At 44.1% G+C, this 20,911-nt stretch overlaps 1 protein-coding gene across 1 annotated transcript; it reads left to right on the forward strand.

Moving 5' to 3' along the window:
- The first annotated feature begins 254 nt into the window (after positions 1 to 254).
- LOC139361216 (protein FAM90A5-like) lies at positions 255 to 19,915 on the forward strand. Its single transcript, XM_071089714.1, has 3 exons — positions 255 to 319; positions 18,189 to 18,297; positions 18,953 to 19,915. The coding sequence occupies exons 1-3, from the start codon at positions 255 to 257 to the stop codon at positions 19,913 to 19,915; spliced, it is 1,137 nt and encodes a 378-aa protein (XP_070945815.1).
- The last annotated feature ends 996 nt before the right edge of the window (positions 19,916 to 20,911 follow it).

A 20,911-nucleotide genomic window follows, 5' to 3' on the forward strand; every position in this document is an offset into this window, starting at 1 on the left:
TATTTTTCTGTTTCCAAGCATTTTACATGAGAGGAAAGTGGAGAATAAATCATCTGACACTTTACTGTAAAAGAAATCTTTGTGCCTCTCTTCTTTTCATCTTTCCTAAGTGTACATATTACCAAAATGTCTTTAGGTTGAGGTCCCTCCGTGAAAACTTTACAGGGTGTTGTGTCCTCAGCCACCCTCCTGTCTTTCTCTAGTCCTGGAATTTTAAAACTGTCTGGGGATGACCCAGGATACCCACAGTGGCCATGTCTATTGGAGGGTCTAGTGACTATCAGCCCCGGGGTCATCTCATCGCCAAGGACAGCCTGAGGTAGGGGGTAGAGTCGCTCAGGGGAGTAGCTGGATGCTCTTGGCCTTGGAGGAATCTCTTGGTATAGTTTTATCTAAAATGGTGACCCCTTGGGATTATTAAAATTTTAAGACATTAAAATGAATGGACAATTCAACGTAATGTCATTAAAGTTAGGTCATTAAAACTGTTCCTCCAGCCGGAGGTTTTATTCCTCGGAGACACATTGATGGTCTGCCAGTGGGATGCTGATATTGAAAGGAAAAGGCAGAAATGATTTCTGCTCTCTAGATTGTCTCAGACTTGTGAAGAGAGAAAAACTGTCCCAAAGGACAAGGAAAACGCACAACAGAGAGGATGTGCAACAACCTGAACATGAAAATGCACTGAAGGCACACAGAAGGACAAAGAGCAGTGCCAGTGCCTCCTAGGTGGTCACTGAGTACTTTACTGAACAGGATGGGTGTCCCGAGGGATAGAATGGCTGCCGTGACACTTAGAAAGGTCTGTGTTGGAGTCAGCACTGCCTCTCCCTGATTTTGTTACCTTGAAAAGGCTTGTCCGCTGATTTGAGTTTCAGTTTTTCATTGACTGTAAGATACATTTTACTTGTACAGCTTGAAAGATAAACATACTATTTCCAAAGAGGCAAAGTAAAATGATGTATTTTATTTGCTAAAAATTCGTATTTATTTCTTCCCCGGAGTGAGTGTAGTAAGTTTTAAAGGTCTGTTCTTTTTAAGGGTAATTTCAAATGGAATTGTAGGACTTAGCTTTATCAATGTTACTGGTGAAATAAAAGTGTGATAGATAAATTGATGATTTACAAAGATTCACCAAAATGTCAGTTTCCCTCTTGTAGCATGGTGAAGAATTAATGACAGTGGACACATCTGTATCCTCTTATCTGGATATTCGAGGGTTTTGTTTTGTTTTGTTTTTGGAGACACTGTCTTGCTCTGTAGCCCGGCTGAAGTGCAGTGGCGCCATCTCTGCTTACTGCAACCGCCGCCTCCCGGGTTCAAGTGATTCTCCTATGTCAGCCTCCGGAGTAACTGGGATTATAGGCACTCACTACCACACCCAGTTAATTTTTGTATTTTTAGTAAACAGGGGGTTTTAGGCCTGACACAGTGGCTCAGGTCTGTAATCCCAGCCCTTTGGGAGGCCAAGGTGGGCCGATCATGAGGTCAGGAGTTCCAGAGCAGCCTGACCAACATGGTGAAACCCTGTCTCTACAAAATATACAAAAAAATTAGCTGAGCCTGGTGGCAAGCATCTGTAATCCCAGCTACTCGGGAGGCTGAGGCAAGAGAATTGCTTGAACCCGGGAGGTGGAGGTTGCAGTGAGCCAAGATGTTGCCACTGCACCCCAGCCCAAGCGACAATGTGAGACTCCGTCTCAAAAAACAAACAAACAACAGAAAGACGGGGTTTTGATATGTTGGCCAGGCTGATCTCAACCTCCTGATCTCAGGTGATCGTCCTCCTCAGCCTCCCAAGCTGTTGGGATTACAGGCATGAGCCACCATGCCCTGCCCATTGTATTTTCTTTTTATTCCCTAAATTTTAATATGTTTGAGTTTGTCTGTTCCTTTATCACTGTTTTCTTACATAAAAGAAATTCTGCCTAATCCTTCATAAAAAAAAATCTTCCTGTAACTTCTGAAAGTGTTCTGGTTTTATCTTTCATATTTGAATGTATAATAAGTTGATTATGGCTCACGGAATAGAGAAGAATGCAATGCATTTTCCCAAGTAGATGCCAGACTGGTTTGTCTCATATTTTAAAGTGCATGTGATTTCTTTTTCTATTCTACAGTGCCTACTCTATCATTCCTCAACTTTCCATATAAATGCTGGGTCATTAAGACTTTCTTTTCCCTTGGTCTGCTTGCTCATCTCTCTGCTAATACTGTGCTGTCCTGAATATTTTCGTTTGAAAATCTTAGAAGTATGTTAGACAAGCCATCACTCTTTTTTTAGATGGCTAAAAATCATTAGACACTTGTCATTTTTACTACGTGTGAAAAAGTAGTTTTTCTTGCCTAAAAACAACCTGATTTGGGAATTTATGTGATTTCATAGGAATAGCATCTGGAAGTGATGACATTAATGTCATTTTAAAAAACGTGTGTCGTATTTCCTCTTATTCTTTTCTGCCTTGACATTGTGCAATAGAAATTTTTAAAATTGTTCTATTAGTATTGTCAAATATCAATTATTGGTTTTATTTACTACTCAATTAAATTTAACGAACCTATTCTGTCTTGGTGTAATCACATGGAATGGGCTCAACTCCCCAGTTAACAAGTGACAGCACGTGTAAAATATTGTCTACCAGGGAAACTCATTGAACACTTAGTGTTCAGACAGTGTTTTGGTGTCTGGTTCCCTAAGCACCACTGCAGTGACGCACAATAATAGACCTTCAGCAGAAAAAGTTTTGGCAAATACATTGCATAAGCCATTTAGATGCAGTGAGTCATTCTTATTAGGGTTGGTGGAATCCCTTTCAAAATGTAAGTTACTAATACAAAGATGGAACTTTGCGAGCAGACGTTTTTAAGAATAAGTAGTCTCAGGACTGATAATATTAACTCCCTTATGCACATCAGGTAGGACTTTATTATGACAGATACTAGAAATGTACAAAGTGAAGTTAAAAGGTAACTCCTCGCAGCACATCTTACTCCCTGGATTCTCTAATAAGATGGGTGTTTCTACTTTGCTGTTGCCTTTTTGAATAGTTAGATTCTAGCATTAGTACTGCTGTGTGGGAGGGAGTATGTGTGAACAGAGTAAGAGTTCTGACAATCAAGGCACAAAATAAATGCTTGGAAATTTTAGAATCATGCAAACAGCTTATGGATTGAGTACAGATTCCCAGTGCTGTCAGTCTCACCCATCCTTCTATCCCCATGTGTGGAATGTTCTAGGACCCCATGGCTTTTGAGGATGTGGCTGTGAACTGTACCCAGGAGGAATGGGCTTTGCTAGATTCTTCTCAGAAGATTCTCTGCAGAGAAGTGATGCAGGAAACCTGCAGGAACCTGGTTTCTGTAGCTGAGAATGACAAAACATTTCACTTAATTACAGAAGTATTTCCCTATCATCAGTGCTATTTGTGATTTGGAATGTGGCAGGGGAATGATTTGGTGAAGAAATCAGGCATGGGCACTGTGTACAATGAACATTAAATCTAGTAATGTTTCTATAGTTTGTAATAATTCATGATAATTTTGTGGGTCTGTATTTTAGGAAACAAATGGAAAGACCAGAATATTGAAGATCACTTCAAAAAACCTGGGAAAGATATAAGATAACTTGCACTGAGAAGAGGAAATAAAGTCCTCTGAAGGAATCTTAGCTTGTCATGAACTTAAAAACAAGCAATCAAAACAAATGAGAGTCACTTGAAATTTATTTCTTTTTAGAAAAATTTCACCCGAAATGCAATGTACTTCAGTGTAGCAGTCAGTGTTTGGAAAACAGTTTACTTGAAAATAGTACTACAAAATTGTGTACATGAATGTTACTAATTTGGTCATAGTCATGCAAGTGGTAGCTGTGTTTTCAGTAGTAACCCATTTACTTTCAAATAATTCAGTCATGGCAAAAAAAAAAAAAAAGAGCATTTTCCTTGGTATTGGTAGCAGTGTAAGTCCAAGACCTATTAGTAAGTAGAAAGTTATTAATCCAAGCAATAATTATGTGCTTTACATTTTTTTTTACAGAAATCATATGATACAGAGACTGTGTGAAAGCAAAGAAGGTAGTCAGTATGGACAGTTGTCAGCCAAATTCCAATGCTTGATCTGAATGAGAGCATTTCTGCTGGATTAAAACAATGTGAATGAAGTATTTGTGGAAAAGTCTTTGTACGTCATTCTCTCCTTAATAGGCACATCCCAGCTCACTCAGGATACAAACCATATGGAGAGAAGCAATATAAATGTGAACAGTGTGGGAAACTCTTCGTTTCTGTTCCAGGTGTTAGAAGACACATGATAATGCACAGTGGAAATCCAGTTATACATTTGCTATATGTGCGAAAGCCTTTTATGTTCTCAATTCAATTGAAAGACATCAGAGAACTCACACAGGAGAAAAACCCTATAAATGTAAACAATGTGGTAAAGCGTTCACTGTTTCCGGTTGTTGTCTAATACATGAACGAACTCACACTAGAGAGAAACCCTACGAATGTAAGGAATGTGGAAAACATTCAGATTTTCTTGTTCTTTTAAGACGCGTGAAAGGACTCACACTGGAGAAAGACCCTATAAATGTACCAAATGTGATAAAGCCTTCAGCTGTTCCACTTCACTTCGTGACCATGGAGGCATTCATACTGGAGAGAGACCCTATGAATGTAAACAATGTGGCAAAGTCTTTAGTCATTTGAGTTCCCTTTGTAACCATGGAAGTACTCATACTGGAGAGAAAGCCTATGAATGTAAACCATGTGACCAAGCCTTCAGTCGTCTCAGTTCCCTTCACCTCCACGAAAGAATTCATACTGGAGAAAAATCCTATGAATGTAAGAGATGCGGTAAAGCCTACATTCGTTCCAGTCATCTTATTCGCCATGAAAGAAGTCATGATATAGAGGCTGGGTGTAGTGACTCAGCCTATAATCCCAGCACTTTGGGAGGCCAAGGAATGTGTATTGCTTGAGCCCAGGAGTTCATAACCAGCCCGGATTAAAACAGCGTGAAACAACCTGGGCATCAAGGTGAAACCCTGTCTCTAGAAAAAATAAAATAATGCCAGGCACGGTGGCTAACACCGGTTACTCGGGAGACTGAGGCAGGAGAATGGCGCGAATCCAGGAGGCAGAGCTTGCAGTGAGCCGAGATCGCACCAGTGCACACCAGCTTGGGCGACAGAGCAAGACTCCGTCTCAAAACAAATAAATAAAAATAATTAGCTGGGCATGGTGGCACATTTCAGTTGTCATAGTTCTTTTTCAAGGACCTAAAAAGCAACGTTGGGTTGGGGAAAGCCCTGTGCATGCGGATCACGAGGTCAGGAGATCGAAACCATCCTGGCCAACATGGTGAAACCTCGTCTCTACTAAAAATACAAAAAGTAGCTGGGTGTGGTAGCATATGGTTGTAATCCCAGCTTCTCAGGAGGCTGAGGCAGGAGAATCACTTGAACTCAGGAGGCGGAGGTTTCAGTGAGCCGAGACTGTGCCACTGCACTCCAGCTTGGCGACAGAGTGAGAATCCATCTCAAAATAAACAAACAAATAAATAAAGCCCCTTGAATGTAAGAAATGTGGTAAAACATTTACTCTTTCCCATTCCCTCATAAACATGAAAAGGCTAACACTGCAGAGAAACCTTAAGAATGTAGGAAATGTGGCCAAGCCTTCAGATTTTCCTGTTTTTGAAGATTTGGGAGGACTCAGAGTGGAGAAAAGCCTTTTGAATCTAAATTTGTGGTAAGGCCTTCAGTTGTGTTAGTTCCATTTGAAGACATCAGCTCATTCCTGAGAAAAACCCTATGAATGTCCAGAATCTGGGAATGTTTCATTTCTCTCATCCCCACTCAAGGACAAATGAAAATGCACACTATAGCTGGCTGGACCTTGTAAATACAAGAACGTACACAGGATTAAAACTCTAATAGTTTAGAAACTGCAAGAATATTTTCAGTTTTCACATTTACTTGAAACGTCATGTGAAAACTCCCACAGGAAAGAAGTTCTATAAGTGAAGCTTTTCTAATTTGGAAAGCCTAATGCAAATTAGTTATCGTGTAGTGCTTGAAAAAATGTATGAAATGTTACACAAGTTACAAGTATATTGTTTTTTCCGTGACTCATTCTTAAAGAGTCTTGAGAATGCATTTCACCTTGTTTTGCAGGGAAACCTTGAGGTGAGAGTTCTGTAAATGCTCTTTAAGCAGTAGTACTTGAGTTTCATAGATAATGATATTAAGTTTGTTGGTAGAATTTTTGTCTATTCATTTGATAATGTGCTGGATTCATGGTTGAATTTTGATGTTTTTCTAACATGGAGGTAAGTTTAATTTTTTTGTTTCATTATTATCTTTTTTTTGAGATGGAGTCTCACTCTGTTGCCCAGGTTGGAGTGCATTGGTGCGATCTCAGCTCACTGCAACCTCCACCTCCTGGGTTTAAGCGATTCTCCTGTCTCAGCCTCCTGAGTACCTGGGACTACAAGCGCCCACCACTACATCCAGCTAATTCTTTGTATTTTTAGTGGAGACAGGGTTTCGCCATGTTGGCTAGGCTGGTCTTGAACTCCTGACCTCATGATTTGCCCTCCTCGGCCGCCCAACATGCTGGGATTACAAGCATGAACCACCACACCTGGCCAGGTAAGTTTCATTTGTATGTATTGCCCTGTGATTAATGGACCAGTGAATAATGATTGTCAATTGTTGGGATAGTCTTACTAGCCTCATTGGAAAATTTTGATTATCCCTTGTTCATTATACACATTCCACCTTTCCTTGTTAAAGGAAAAACTACTCTTGATGTAAAGATGTTTATTTTTTGCTAATACTGAGTTGGTATTAATTCCTAAGTACATAAAGTTTACCATAGAGTATCATCTCGTGAGTTCTTTGCATCTGTTGCCCTTTATTCTTTATTATTTCTGTCTGTTATTTGGATCGTTCACTTTGAATGAAGGAGAGAGGACTGTGATAGGAGGATATGTTGTAACCAATCTGAGGGAGGAAGCATTCAGTCTCTCAGTCACATATGATAGCGTTGGGCTTTTCATCGATGCCTTTGGTATTGTAGTAGATCGTATTACACCATTATGGTATGATGGTTTATATATTGTATTTTAGAGTATTACAGTCTTACCAGTCAGTGTATCATGATTCAGTTCCCTACCAGCCAACAGACAAACCAATCACGTACTCCTGTAGGAACAAAGGAACATCCTCGGCCTGGCACGGTGGCTCACGCCAGTAATCCCAGCACTTAGGGAGACCGAGGGGGGTGAATCACAAGGTCAGGAGATCGAGACCATCCTGGCTAACACGGTGAAACCCCGTCGCTACTAAAAATGCAAAAAATTAGCCGCGCGTGGTGGTGGGTGCCTGTAGTCCCAGCTTCTAGGGAGGCTGAGGCAGGAGAAGGGCATGAACCCGGGAGACAGAGCTTGCAGCGAGCCGAGATCACACCACTGCACTCCAGCAAGGGTGATAGAGCGAGATTCTGTCTCAAAAAAAAAAAAAAAAAAAAGGAAATTCCTCACTTTTTTAATGTGATACCACTCTCTGCTCCCAAGTTAATCCGTGTTTGGGCCTGTGGGAACTTACACCATTCTCCTATATGTAATTAATAACTGATGACTGGTTTTTCTGTTTAGTAGGAGATGTTATGTGTTTAACGGTGCCAGTAAAAGTAGGGTGCGAATTCCTTCCTCACCAGTGGGGTGCATGAGACGGTATTGAAACAATTGACAACACAAATGGAATGGACCAGCCCTCATGAAGGACACCTGCTCAACTTGACCTACCTGCAGTCGGCTGATGGTTCCGTAACACATCAGCAGTCACCTGAGTCAGAACCGTGAGCTGATGATGGGCCTTCCGTTTGGTCTGCACAGTGTTTTGTTTTCTTCAGGTGTTGTCATCTTCTCCCACACTAAAACGCTCTCATCTCCTAGACATGAATGTTTAATTGCACCCCAGCATGACATTTGACCTGTGCTTAGCAGGCGGTTTTGAGGCCCTGGCTTATTAATGCACGGAAGCACAGCACATAAGCCGACACTTATGTCCTAATTAGCAAGAATCCGGCTGTATCTCTGTAGTCCCTGCATCTACTCTGGTCACCATCTCTGTATGCTGAGGGCAGCCATGTGAACATTATTAATTATTGTACACTCCAATCAATAGTTATTATGTAGGCAGAAGTAGTGGCCTTGTTTGTTTCTTGTGCTGCTGCTCCCCTTGCCACTGTCCGCTACACCCTCCTGATCAGGTGTACATCCATGGTGCCTCATGGTTCAGTCACTGATGAGTAATGAAAATGGGAAGAAAGAGTTTGATATTAGCCACTATCGAAGCATATGAAGAAGCATCTCAGCTGCTTGCATTGAAAAATTCCTAGCCAGTGTGTGGGCTTTTCTTATCACTGCTGTTTATCAGCATGTCAAAAGTTGAATCTTCGGATTGCAAGTCTTGCTGGCCTTAGACATAATGGCCTTACTGCATGTGGAGCTAACCCCAGGAAGATGGAGTGACAGTCTCTGGAGGATTAGGTGGTCTCCTCCAATGTGGCTTGATGGGCTCCTGAACTCTTTCCTGTAACTATACAGAGAGTCTACACTGCCAGCGATCGTGTGCCTCAACTCTGTAGATGTAGAAATTAAAAATATTCAAAATATTCTGAAACAGTTTCCATTGAAAGGAAAGAGAAAAGCAGTCAGGTGCCACGCTCTGGTCAAGAGAACTAGTAGATGGCTCACAAGAACACTCTGTCGCTACTGTCTGTGCCTCTGTCACAACAAATATCCTGATCCTTCAGTTTGAAGGGTGCAGGGCCATTTTCCTCCCTTTCCTACTGGTAGTTCTCAAGATAACTGTATGATATGCTGGGAATGCAATATCCTGATAATCTGGTGACATTGGTCAGAACAGCCCAGGCTCTGTTAGAGTCCCTGCTCGAAACAGAACGGCCTTTAACGCTTGTGTCCAGCAAACCACATCGTAGGAGAAAACCCAAGATGAGCTGCTTTCTGGGGTCCCTCAGTTGTAGTGCAAGTGAAGCATTTACAGTCAAAACTCCATCCATCTGCTCTGGATAGCCTTCCTGATCTTGTGGTAGCGCTTCATATTGAATCCTGGACTTCTGTTGTCTTTTGTTTGCTATTTGTAAGTAATAAATTCACTTCATGGAATTTATGTATGAATGTGTTTGGTCTCATTGTACTCAGAAAAGTTGATAGCCATTGCACAGTGAACCCGCTTCATAATTGGTGAAAACACCTATGGCCCCCTTGTGCCACAGCAAGGAGGTTAATTCAGCCAAACATAAACTTCATGTTCGAAAAACCCTGTAGCACAATTATTACCATGTGGGAGGCCTTTAACAATGGTGATGCTGATTTGAAGAACTCTGAAAGAAGAAATTTACACAAATGGATTGGGTACACAGGAGTCCCTCCTAACTTAAAGCAAACCTTGCTCCCCTCTGCCTAAAAAGAGTGGAGAGGCCAAGCACGGTGGCTCAGGCCTGTAATCCGAGTACTCTGGGAGGCTGAGGGGGGCAGATCACAAGGTCAGAGGTTCAAGACCAGCCTGACCAACATGGGGAAGCCACATCTCTATTAAAAATACAAAAAGTAGCCACGCATGGTGGTGGGCACCTGTAATCCCAGTCACTTGGGAGGCTGATGCAGGAGAATTGCTGGAACTTGGGAGGCGGAGGTTGAAGTGAATCAAGACCATGCACTGCACTCCAGTCTGGTTGAGAGGGCAAGACTCCGTCTCAGGGGGAAAAAAAAAGTGGATAAGAACTGAAACAGGTTAAAATTTCACCTAATTGGAAATACAAAGTTTACAAAAATAATATTTCAAATAAAATGCTAAATGAGTGCTCATTGAATTTTATGCCTCCACAAAGTAGGTTGTGAATTAACTTCCACATCTGTTGAAAGCCACCAAAGTTGGGCAGCCTCCGTGTCTGAAATTCACATGTGGCTCAAATAAGAATTATACCTGGGGATACCCAAAAGTTTAAATATGGTATCCACTGTGATATTATGAGGAATTACTGTACATAAAACAGGTTGCCTTCCTTTAACTCTGTAAATAATATTATCTTGCCTAAATTCTCCAAAACGCATCGCTCTGCAGTATCCTATAATGGACATAGGTTTCCGGACCAATGAGCAGTAAAAGTAAGTGTGTGCGACTCACCTATGTTCTTATCAAAATGGAAATCCCCGAATCCCACCAGTTAGAACAACATGACAGAATGTCAGATTTTTGGAATATATAGGTTTTCTGTAAGGTTATTAGGTACTGATTCCATTTTTAAAATAGATATCAATATATTTAGATGACCTATTTCTCCCGTGTTTTAGTATCAATAGGTTGTGTCTTTTAATTCATTCAGTTGGTCTAAGTTATAACTTTGCCGTTATGGAAATTGTAATATTCTTTATTATTTTATCATCCATGGGCTTTCTAATATAAAGGCCTCTTTTAATTCTTCTATTATTAGGTTGGTGCCAAAGTAATTGTGGTTTTGGACCGTGAATTTTAAATTTTTTATAATTAGACTGCAACATATCTTTATTAATCAAAATAGAACCCATTACAATGGACTGGGCACAGTGGCTCACGCCTGTAATCCCAGCACTTTGGGAGGCTGAGGCGGGCGGATCAGGAGGTCAGGAGTTTGAGACCAGCCTGACCAACATGGTGAAATCCCCTCTCTACTAAAAATACAAAAAGTAACCGGGCGCGGTGGCATGTGCCTGTAATCCCAGCTACTCAAGAGGCTGAGGCAGGAGAATCTCTTGAACCCAGGAGGCAGAGGTTACAGTGAGCTGAGATTGCACCTTTGCACTCTGGCCTGGGCGACAGAGTGAGACTAGGTCTTTAAAAAAAACAAAAACAAAAACAAAAAGAAACCATTACATTGAACACATTTTTACCAAAGAGAAATAAACTTGTTTATTCCATGCTTTCAGGGTTCGATGAACTCTTGGAAAGCATTTTCTGCACCCTGCTGGTTGTGTAAGTGTTTTCCCTGCAAAAAGTTGTCAAGATGCTTAAAGAAGTGGTAGTTGGTTGGCGAGAGGTCAGATGAATATCGCAGATGAGACAAAACTTCACAGCCCAGTTTATTCAACTTTTGAAGTCCTGGTTGTATGACAGGTGGTCACGCGTTGTGGAGAACCGGTCCCTTCATGTTGACCAGTGCCAGCTCCAGGTGCTGCAGTTTTCCATGCATCTCATCAATTAACTTGGCATACTTCTCAGATGTAATGATTTCACCAGGATTCAAAAAGTGTAGTGGATCAGAAGACCGGCAGCTGACCACCAAACCGTGACCATGACCTTTTTTTGGTACAAGTTTGACTTTGGGAAGTGGTTTGGAGCTTCTTCTCAGTCCAACCAGTGAGCTGGCTGTTGGATGAAATCCACTTTTCGTGGCATGTCACAATCTGATCAAGAAATGGTTCAATGTTGTTTCATAGAACAAGAGAAGATGACACTTCAAAAGGATGATTTTTAAAATATTTGGTCAGCTCTTGAGGCACCCACTTATCAAGATTTTTCAGCTTTCCAATTGGCTTCAAAAGCTGGATAACCATACAATGGTCGACATTCAGTTCTTTGCCAACTTCGCGGGTATGTGTAAGAGGATCGAATTCAGTGGTTGCTCTCAATTGGTCGTTATCAAATTCTGGCCCAGAGCCTGGGGCTGAGGCTGCCATGACCACCCTGTTCTCTTCCTTCTGGGGTCCCAAGGAAGCTCCCAGGACTGAATGATGCCCATAAAACACAGTGTACAGGATGGGAGGGCTGGAGGTCAATTACGCCCAACACCTACCACCACAACCAAGAGGCCCCCATAGAGTTTGGCCCTGAGCTGTGTGTCCCTGTGGGATGCAGGCTCCCACGGATACCTCAGGGGATGAGCATGGGTCCTCCCGGCTGACAGAGCCTGGTGGGCACTGGGTGTGTGGGGCCTGTGTAGGTAGGTTGGACAGCACTGGGCCTAGCCAGGGAGCCAGGGACTGGTGTGGCCAAGTTGGGCAACAATATGTTGCCAGAACCGAAACTACAGTGCAATCAGCCCAGCTGGTAGGGAGAAGGAGGCCTGCCTGCCTAGCAGGACCATCCACCCCTGTACTGGCCCCAAGTCCAGACTGCCTGCCTGTACTGGACATTGCCTTGTCCAGGAGGCCTGGGCATGATGGTCAGGTGGTATGTCCCTGGGTTCCAGGCCTTGGTGGTCCCTTGGGAGCCGAGCATCCTCTGGGCAGGAGGAGGGCCCGCGGTCCACTGTTTGCATCGGCCCCTGGGGGTATGCCCCCACCCCAGCTCCTCAGTGCACATGGGGACGTGGCCAGGGCTGCTCACCTGCTCTGTGGCTCCAGCTCTGAGCAGCTCATTGGGTGACTCTGACAGCTTCCTCCCCAAAGCTTGGGTCCTCATCTGTGGGAATGGGGTGTCCCAGGCCCCCTGCAGGCAGGAACCCACCCCCAGCACCTCTGGTGGGCCCTTCTGGGCTTTCTTACCTACTGGCTTGTGAGACCCGGTTGTCCAAACTTGGTGTCCTATTTTTATTTTTGCCTTTTTGTTAGTGTGTGTTTTCTGTAACTACTGCTGTGTAGATCTTCTATTTGAGTTTTAGGTAGAGAATCTTGCCCACCCAGAGGTCCCCCACCCCAGAGAGCCTTCACTTCTCCCGCCACCGGGCTGGCCCTGCCTGTGCTCCGCTTGGTGTGAATGTTGAGTGTGATGGATCCACACGGCTGCTTGACCCTGCATCTCCCTTCTTCTTGCTGAGGCCGGTTCTGTTCTCTCTTTCTCCACCTGAACTGCACTTGAAGCCAAGATGAAGGATGAGAAGTGGTTGCTACGAAGGACCCTCCTGCAGCGAATCTGCTGTGAGGAGGCCACGGTGGCCCAGCCTGTCATTTCCTTCTGTAAGCTCATTCCAGAGGTCGGCAAGGGGCGGCCTGTCCCTGCCTGCTCTTGTCGCCTGTGAATCAAGAATGGATTTTACATTTCCAACTGGTTGAACAAATAAAAAAATAACACTTCATGACACTGAGAAGTTTCCATGTCCATAAGTAAAGTTTGATGGGGGTGCAGTGATGCCCATCTCTTCACAGGCCACCTGCAGAAGGCTGCTGTTGTGCAGCCATGGCAGAGTTGCATCCTTGAGGCAAAGGTCAGTTGGCAAAGCTGAAAATATCGACTCATAGCTCTTTAGGGAAACAGTTTCCAGTCCCTGGTTTAAGGGTTGTGTGGCAGAACCCCAGGATCTTGGTCAGTTTGTTCCTCACTCAGGGCCTACTGTGGCCTTCGCTAGTATGTCTGCAAAGTCTGTGTGTTATGGTGCCTCTCATGGGGCGTTGAGCTCTGTTGTGCTAGATTTCAGGGTGTCTGCCTCATAGTCACCTGTCTCACCAACAGAGACCCTGTGGCCAGATTGAAACTAGTAGGAACTGTTGGTCTTTGGCAGCAAGGATACCTTAGAGCTGAGCTTCCACCCACCCTGAGGTGGTCCCATGACACTCAATGTCTGGGTCAAGTTTGGGGCAGGGCTGGTGTCCTGAACTGCCCTGCGATGTGGATCGTAATAGCCAGTGGGGAGAGGGGGATGCTAGTACTCCCCATATCGTGGGGAGTGCCTCACTCCCTGCGATGTGGATCGTAATAGCCAATTTCTCCCCCCTGCAATGTGTGTCCATACTTAGCAGTCTCTTTTTTTCAGGATATTACGAACAATTTCAAAGGTTATGTGTAAACAGCCTGCGATAGGAGAACGAATACCATCCTCTGCACCTCCGGATATTAGGAACCATATCACACAATGAGTGTACACTTTTTGGGAGATTTGGGATAATGTCGTCCTGTGTTTCCCTGAATATTTGGAGAAATATCACAGGGTGGCTGTATAGCCACTACTTCTTGGCTGGAACATCATACTTTACCTACTGGAAATTAGGAGCAGTATCACAGACTGGGTGTCAAGCCACTGTCATACTGGAAGTAATATCATGCTCTCCCCCACAAGTCATGAGGAACAATATCACAGCGGGTGTGTACCTTCTCCGGTAGTGGGAGTAGTATCATCATCTCTTCCTTTAGATGACAGGAACAATATCACAGGGTGGGTGTACAATCTGTGTGTTTTTGGAAGCAACGTCATTCTCTCTTCTTCTAGGTTTTACTACTCATATCACAGGTGGGGTGTACACTCCTTGTTATATTGGATGGAATCTCATCCTCTTTCAACCTGTAACTTTAGAACAATATTCCATGGGGTGTGTCCATCCCTTCAATATTGGTACTAATACCATCTTCTCCTTTCCTGGATATGAGAAACAATATCACAGGAGGGTGTACACCCCTTGCAATGTTGGTAGTAATATCACCTCTCCCCTGTTGTTATTGAGGACAAAATCCCAGGGTGGCTGTACGGTTCCTACTTTATTGGGAGTAATATCAACCACTTACCCCCTGGATATCAGGAGCCATATCAGACAAGAGGTGTCCACCCCCTTCGATATTGTCAGCCATATCATCTTCTTCCCGTCTGCATATTAGGAATGATACCCCGGCGCTGGGGGCGGTGTACACCCTCTGCGATATTGAAAGTAAAATCAGCCTCTTTCCCGCTAGATATTAGGAACTATATCACAGGTGTGTGTGCACCTTCTGTGATATTGGTAGTACTCTCAGCCTCCACCTCGCTGCATATTAGGAACAATATACGGGGGGCAGGGTGGTTACACGTCCTGCAATGTTGAGAGTAATATTCTTCCCTTTCCCCTGTACGTTAGGAACTACATAACAGGGGTCTGTATGCCTTCTGCGATATTGGGATTAATGTTATCCTCTCCCCCACTGAATGTCAAAAACAATATCACAAAAGGGTGTACACCCCCTGCGATATGGCCAGTAACATCATCGTATCTACCTTTGGATACTAGAAACAACATCACAGAGGGTGTGTATACTCCCCTGCGATATTGGGCATAATGTTATCCTCTCTTCCCCTAGATATTAGGAATGATATCCCTGGTGGTGGGATGTGGAGTACATTAAGAACAACATCACTGGGTGGGTGTACACCCCCTGCGATATTGGGTGTAGTATCATCCTCTCTTCCGGATATTGAGAACAATAACACAGGAGGGGTGTACAGCCCCAGCCCCTGCGTTATTGGGAGCAATAGCATCTTCTCCCCCTCTCGATATAAGGAACAATATCCCAAGGTTGGTGTACATCCCCTGGGATATTGGGCGTAATGTCATCATCTCCCAAAGTGGATATTGGGCGTAGTGTCACAGGGGGGTGTACGCCTTCTTTGATATTGGGAGTAATATCATCCTCTCCCCTCAGGATCATAGGCAAAATATTGAAGGGGTTTCACCACTCCTGTGATATGGTCAGTAATATCATCCTCTCCCCACCTAGATGTTAGGAACTATATTACAGGCAGTTGTACACTTCTTGTGATATTGGGAGTCATATCATCCTCTCTCACTCAGGATATAAGGAACAAGATACTGAAGGGATGGACACCCACTGTGATAGTTTCAATAATGTCATCCTCTATCCCCTGGCTATTAGGAATAACATCATAGAGGGGTGTACACTTTCTTCAATATTGGGAATAATATCATCCTCTCCCAGCTGGATATCAGGAACAAGTCTATTAATTATTAATATTAATAAATATAGTAAAATTTAATAGCAATCATCGATATTAATAATCACAATATAGTATAAATTAATACTGGTAAAAAATATTAACGATTAGTATAACCATCATAATATCACTATTAACAATAAAATGATGTCAGCAATTAATGTTACTTAAATCAATACTAAGTGATGTAGGTAATAAAATAATAATTAATATTAAGAACTAATAATATTGTTAAATGACATTAATATTACTAATTATTTTCAAGCGTCCATAATCATATATTTAAAATAATTATCCATAATTAATAATGGTATCCTATTAATAGTGTCATTGATAATTATTAAAATCGACATAGATGTTTAATAATTAATCATATTATTACTCCTAATACTGCAGGGGGTGTACACCTACCTGTGATGTTGTTCCTAATATCCAGGGACGGAGAGCATGATTTTAGTTTTAATATCATAGTAGGTGTGCACTCACCCTGTGCCACTGATGCTAATATCTAGGGGGTAGAGTATGACATGACTCCCAACATAGCAATGAATGGAAAGCCACCCAGTGATATTGCTCTTAATATTCACGGAAGAAGCCTATGATATTACTCCCAATATCGCAGGGAGGGTACAGCTCTTCTGTGATATGGTTCCTAGTATCCAGAAGGGGAGAGGATGATAATAATTCCAGTATCGCAGGCTGTGTTCACCCGCCCTGTGATATTGTTATTTATATCCTGGAAGGGAGAGGATGATATGACTCCCCGTAGAGCAGGAGGCGTACACCCAGCCTGGGATATTGTTCCTAATATCCATGGAGAGGAGAGGCTGATATTACTTCCAATATGGCAGAGGATGTACATCCACCCTGTGATATTCTTCTTAATATTCCAAGGCCGAGAGGTTGATATTACTCCCAGTATCGCAGACACTGTACACCTCCATATGATACTCTTCCTGATATCCAGAATAGGAGAAGACGGTTTTAATGCCCATATCGCAGGAGGTGAACACCCACTCTGTGATATCTTTCCTAGTATGCAGGGGGAGAGAGGATAATATTATTCCCAATATTGCAGAAGATGTACACATGTCCACCCGTGATATTGTCCTTAATAATCCAAGGCACAGATGATGATGTTACTCCCAATATCACAGAAAATGTACACCCCCCAGTGATGTTGTTCCTATGATCCAGGATGGGAGAGGATGATATTATTTTCAATATCGCATGGAGTGTACACGCCCCTGGTGATACTGTTCCTAATTTCCACCAGGGAGAGGATGATACTACTCCCAATATCACAGGGATTAAAAACATGGGGGTATACAGTGTCTGTGATACTAGGAGTAATATCAACCTCTCGGCCTTGGAATATAAAGAAGAATATCACAGGGTGGATGTACACCCCCTGCCACATTGGGAGTAATATCCTCTCCCTTCCAAGATATTAATAACAATGTCACAGGGCCGGTGAACATAGCCTGCAACACTGGAATTATTATCATCCTCTCCCCCTCCAGATATTAAGAATCATAACACAGAAGAGCTGTACCCTCCCTGCGATACTGGGAGTAATATCATATGCATATTCCGTTAATATTAGGAGCTATATCACCGGGTGGCTATCTATTCATTGCTATGTTGGGAGTTATGTCATACTCTACTACACTGAATATTAGTGTAGCATCACAGGGTGAGTGTACACTTATTGTGATATTAAAACTAAAACCATGCTCTCCCCCTCTGATATTAGGAAAGACATCACAGGTAGCCGTATACACACTGCAGTATTAAGAGTAATAATATGATTAATTATTAAACATCAATGACTGATTTTAACAATTATTGATGATACTAATAATTAATAGGATACCATTACTAATTATGGATAATTATTTTAAATATATGATTATGCATGCTTAAAATTAATTATTAATATTAATGTCACTTAGCAATGCTAGTAGTTCATAAAATTAATCATTATTTTATAACCAACATCACTTAGTATTGACTTAAGTAACATTAATTGCTGATATCATTAATTAGTAACAGTGATATTGCTATTAATTATTAATACTAATCGTTAACATTTTTAACCAGTATTAATTTTTACTATCTTTATTAAGATTATTATTATCGATGATTCCTATTAATTTCTATTATATTTAATAATAATAATAATTAACAGACTTGTTCCTGATATCGAGCTGCGGGAGGACGATGTCAGGTGGGGAAGCTTCGTGCAGGTTCCCCATGACAGGGGGGAAAGCAATGGAATCCAAATACTGGTCCTTACTTGGGAAGCCAAGAAGGCCACTGGGAGAATGGGAAGGTTGGCACATGAGGGAAGGAGCAGAGGTGGAAAGGGCATAAGAGTTCCATTTATTTATCACAAAACACAGAACAGGACTGGGCCAGAGACTGAATTCTTCCTGTCTCCTGGGGAAAACCGGATACATGGCCTGAACTTTTTCTCTTCTGCAGGCAACAAGACCCGCAGGGGAAGGCTCCCTTCCAGACCTTTTCTGGGAAACCTTTAGAGAAGCCGCTGCCAAATCGAAAAGAATCCATGGAATCTTGGATTTATCTGAGGGTGAGTGTCACCATGGGTCCCTGTTCTTTGCTCCACTAGGTCACTCTGGTTGATTTTCTTTCAGGTTCTCGTGTGTGTGAGGGGATCGGGGAACCCTTCTTCCCTGCCTTCTTGGGGTCAGGGACTCCACGATCCTTCCAGGTCCATTTGATTCCAGGTGAAGGCATCTGAAGATGCCATATTTCCTGTTGCTTTCTTTCTGTGCAATGATGGCAAGCCTGTCAACAACATCTTCCTAGCAGCGTGAGGAAATTAGTCCCTCAGGGGCCCCAAACATGGAGGAGGCTCACCCTAGGAACATGCATGTTTTCAGAAAAGGCGTCCTGGGAACCCTTGAGCCACCAACCTGCCTTCAGAAGGGCATTAGTCCGTCCCACTTCATGGAAGGCTGAGTGGAGGCGCTTTGATCCAGTGAATGCCCAAGACACAGTCTTTAGAAAAATGGTATTCTTAGATCATAGCTCAAGAGTGCATTTTTCATGGGTCTTGTCCCGATCAGCACTCACGTTAAGGATCTGTTCCTACTTCCAAGGACCGCCTGTCCATACCGTATTAAGAATTTCCTGCTGTGTGCACCTTGTCTTTGGATGTGGTTGATTTCCATATTGGCTGGATGCTGACGAACTTCTAACGTGTGTGGTCTCCTTTCTTTCAGGTTGTAAGCAGGCCAATGCCGGTCCACACAACCAATAAGAGGCCACGCGTGGACCCTGCCCTCACTGATGGCTCAGCTACGAAAATGTCTGACACGGTATCCGTCTTGGCTTCACTGTCTCCCCTCAGAAAAGCCAGTCCGAGCTCCTCGTCAAGTCTCCGACCAAAGGAACGACAGACAGGGGCTGTGGCCGACATCCCTCAGCCTGGAGTCAGGCAGCAGGGCCCGGAGCCTCTCGTCGTGGTGAAGCCGACACACAGCAGGCCTCAGGGTGGCAGTCGAGAAGTTTCCCAGGCTGCCTCCAAGCCCCACGGCCTGATCCGGGTCATCAGCCCCCAGGCACAAGACAAACGTCCTGCGGTGACCTCACAGCCCTGCCCACCAGCCGACACACACAGCTTGGGCCTCGGCTCCAATCTCAGTTTCAGGCCAGGAGCCAAGAGAGCTGCCCAGACTCCGACTCAGGCTTGCCTGAACTTCCCCAAGAAACCGAGAATGGGTTCCTTCCAGATGCCCGAAAATGCCCTCCAGGGAGGTGAGCTGGGGGTCCCGGAGACTCTCCAACCTCCGCCAGCTACAACCGAACTCAGACCAAGTCCGTCGCCCCAGATGAGCAGGGGGACACCCGCCCAGGTGCCCAGCACCAACCGGCAGCCTCTGCACAGCAGACCTTGCCTGCCTACTGCCCAGGCCTGCACCATGTCCCATCACCCAGCGGCCAGCCACGATGGGGCCCAGCCTCTCAGAATGCTCTTCTGGATACTGGAAAACGGATGGTGGAGCTCCAGCCTCCTGACAGCTCCCTCGTTTCCCTCTCCTGAGAAGCCGGGAGCCTTCCTCGCTCACAGCCCTCATGTTTCAGAGAAGTCTGAGGCTCCCTGTGTTGCTGTCCCCCTGAGTGTCCTCTATGAGTACCTTCAGGTTTCCTCCTCCTCAGAGAACAGCGATTCTGACCTGGAGTGAGACTACAGGTGGCCGGGGCTCCATTGCATCCAGCTCCCGTGATTTGGAGGGGTCTGTGGGACTGAGGAGCACAGAGCAGAGAGCAGACTGTGTGTGGTGACTCCCAAGCTCCCCGGCTGGGGTGCTTCTGTGGATGTTGGAGCCCAGGCCAGGCAGGGACCAGATGCAGAGACTCTGCCTCATCAAATTCTGGTGAGGGACATTGTAGTTCGCCGGGATCTCCGGAAACCCGCCACCAGAAGCTTCTGTGCCAGTGATTCGTTGCCTCAGAAACTGGGTGACGGTGACGCGCGGGATTCAGACTTCCGCTGTGATGTCAGTAGGAAACCGGGGAATGACTGTGTGTTTGCTCTCTAGATGACTGAATCAGGGAACAGTTAGGCAACCCTGAGAGATGCAGGCCTTCAGCTGTGCCCCGCCCTGACAGCAGTGTTTTGGACGCTGTGAAGCGTTCTGCGCAATGCGTTCTTGGGGTGTTTCCTCAGCCTCGAAAATTGGGCTCTGGAATGCCATTAGAAATAGGTGTGTTTAATTTGTTTTGAAGTGAATAAAATTCTCAAAAAAGATGACGTACTCTCTTTTGACTTTCATTCCGTGTTTGTGTGTAACTGATTTTCCAAGGGCTTGAAAATTTCTTGACTTGTCACCAATCCAAGTCATTATGTCTCCGAAACAGAGTTGATTGAAGGGACCACAGGTCTTCGCAGGACCTGTGACTTCTTAAACATCCACAGGGGCAAGAGAACCTCAGCCCCACTCTACCAACACGCACCTAGTCAAATTCTGCCAAGTGAATCTCACGCACGCTAACACGTGGGGAGGGTTGCTTGCACCACGAGTCCCCATTTGGCTCACGGCGATGCCACGTGTCGGGTTTCACACGTATGTGTTGCACCGCAGTCCATTTCACAGTGGTAGAATAAATGTATTGGCTTTCTGTCGGTTTGTTGGAGGCAAAAACCTGTGATGTTCTTGGTTTTTGGTGGGAGAGTTTCA

This window comes from Macaca nemestrina, unplaced genomic scaffold (assembly GCF_043159975.1).
Source record: "Macaca nemestrina isolate mMacNem1 unplaced genomic scaffold, mMacNem.hap1 Scaffold_104, whole genome shotgun sequence".
In the NCBI taxonomy this organism is placed as follows: Eukaryota; Metazoa; Chordata; class Mammalia; order Primates; family Cercopithecidae; genus Macaca; species Macaca nemestrina.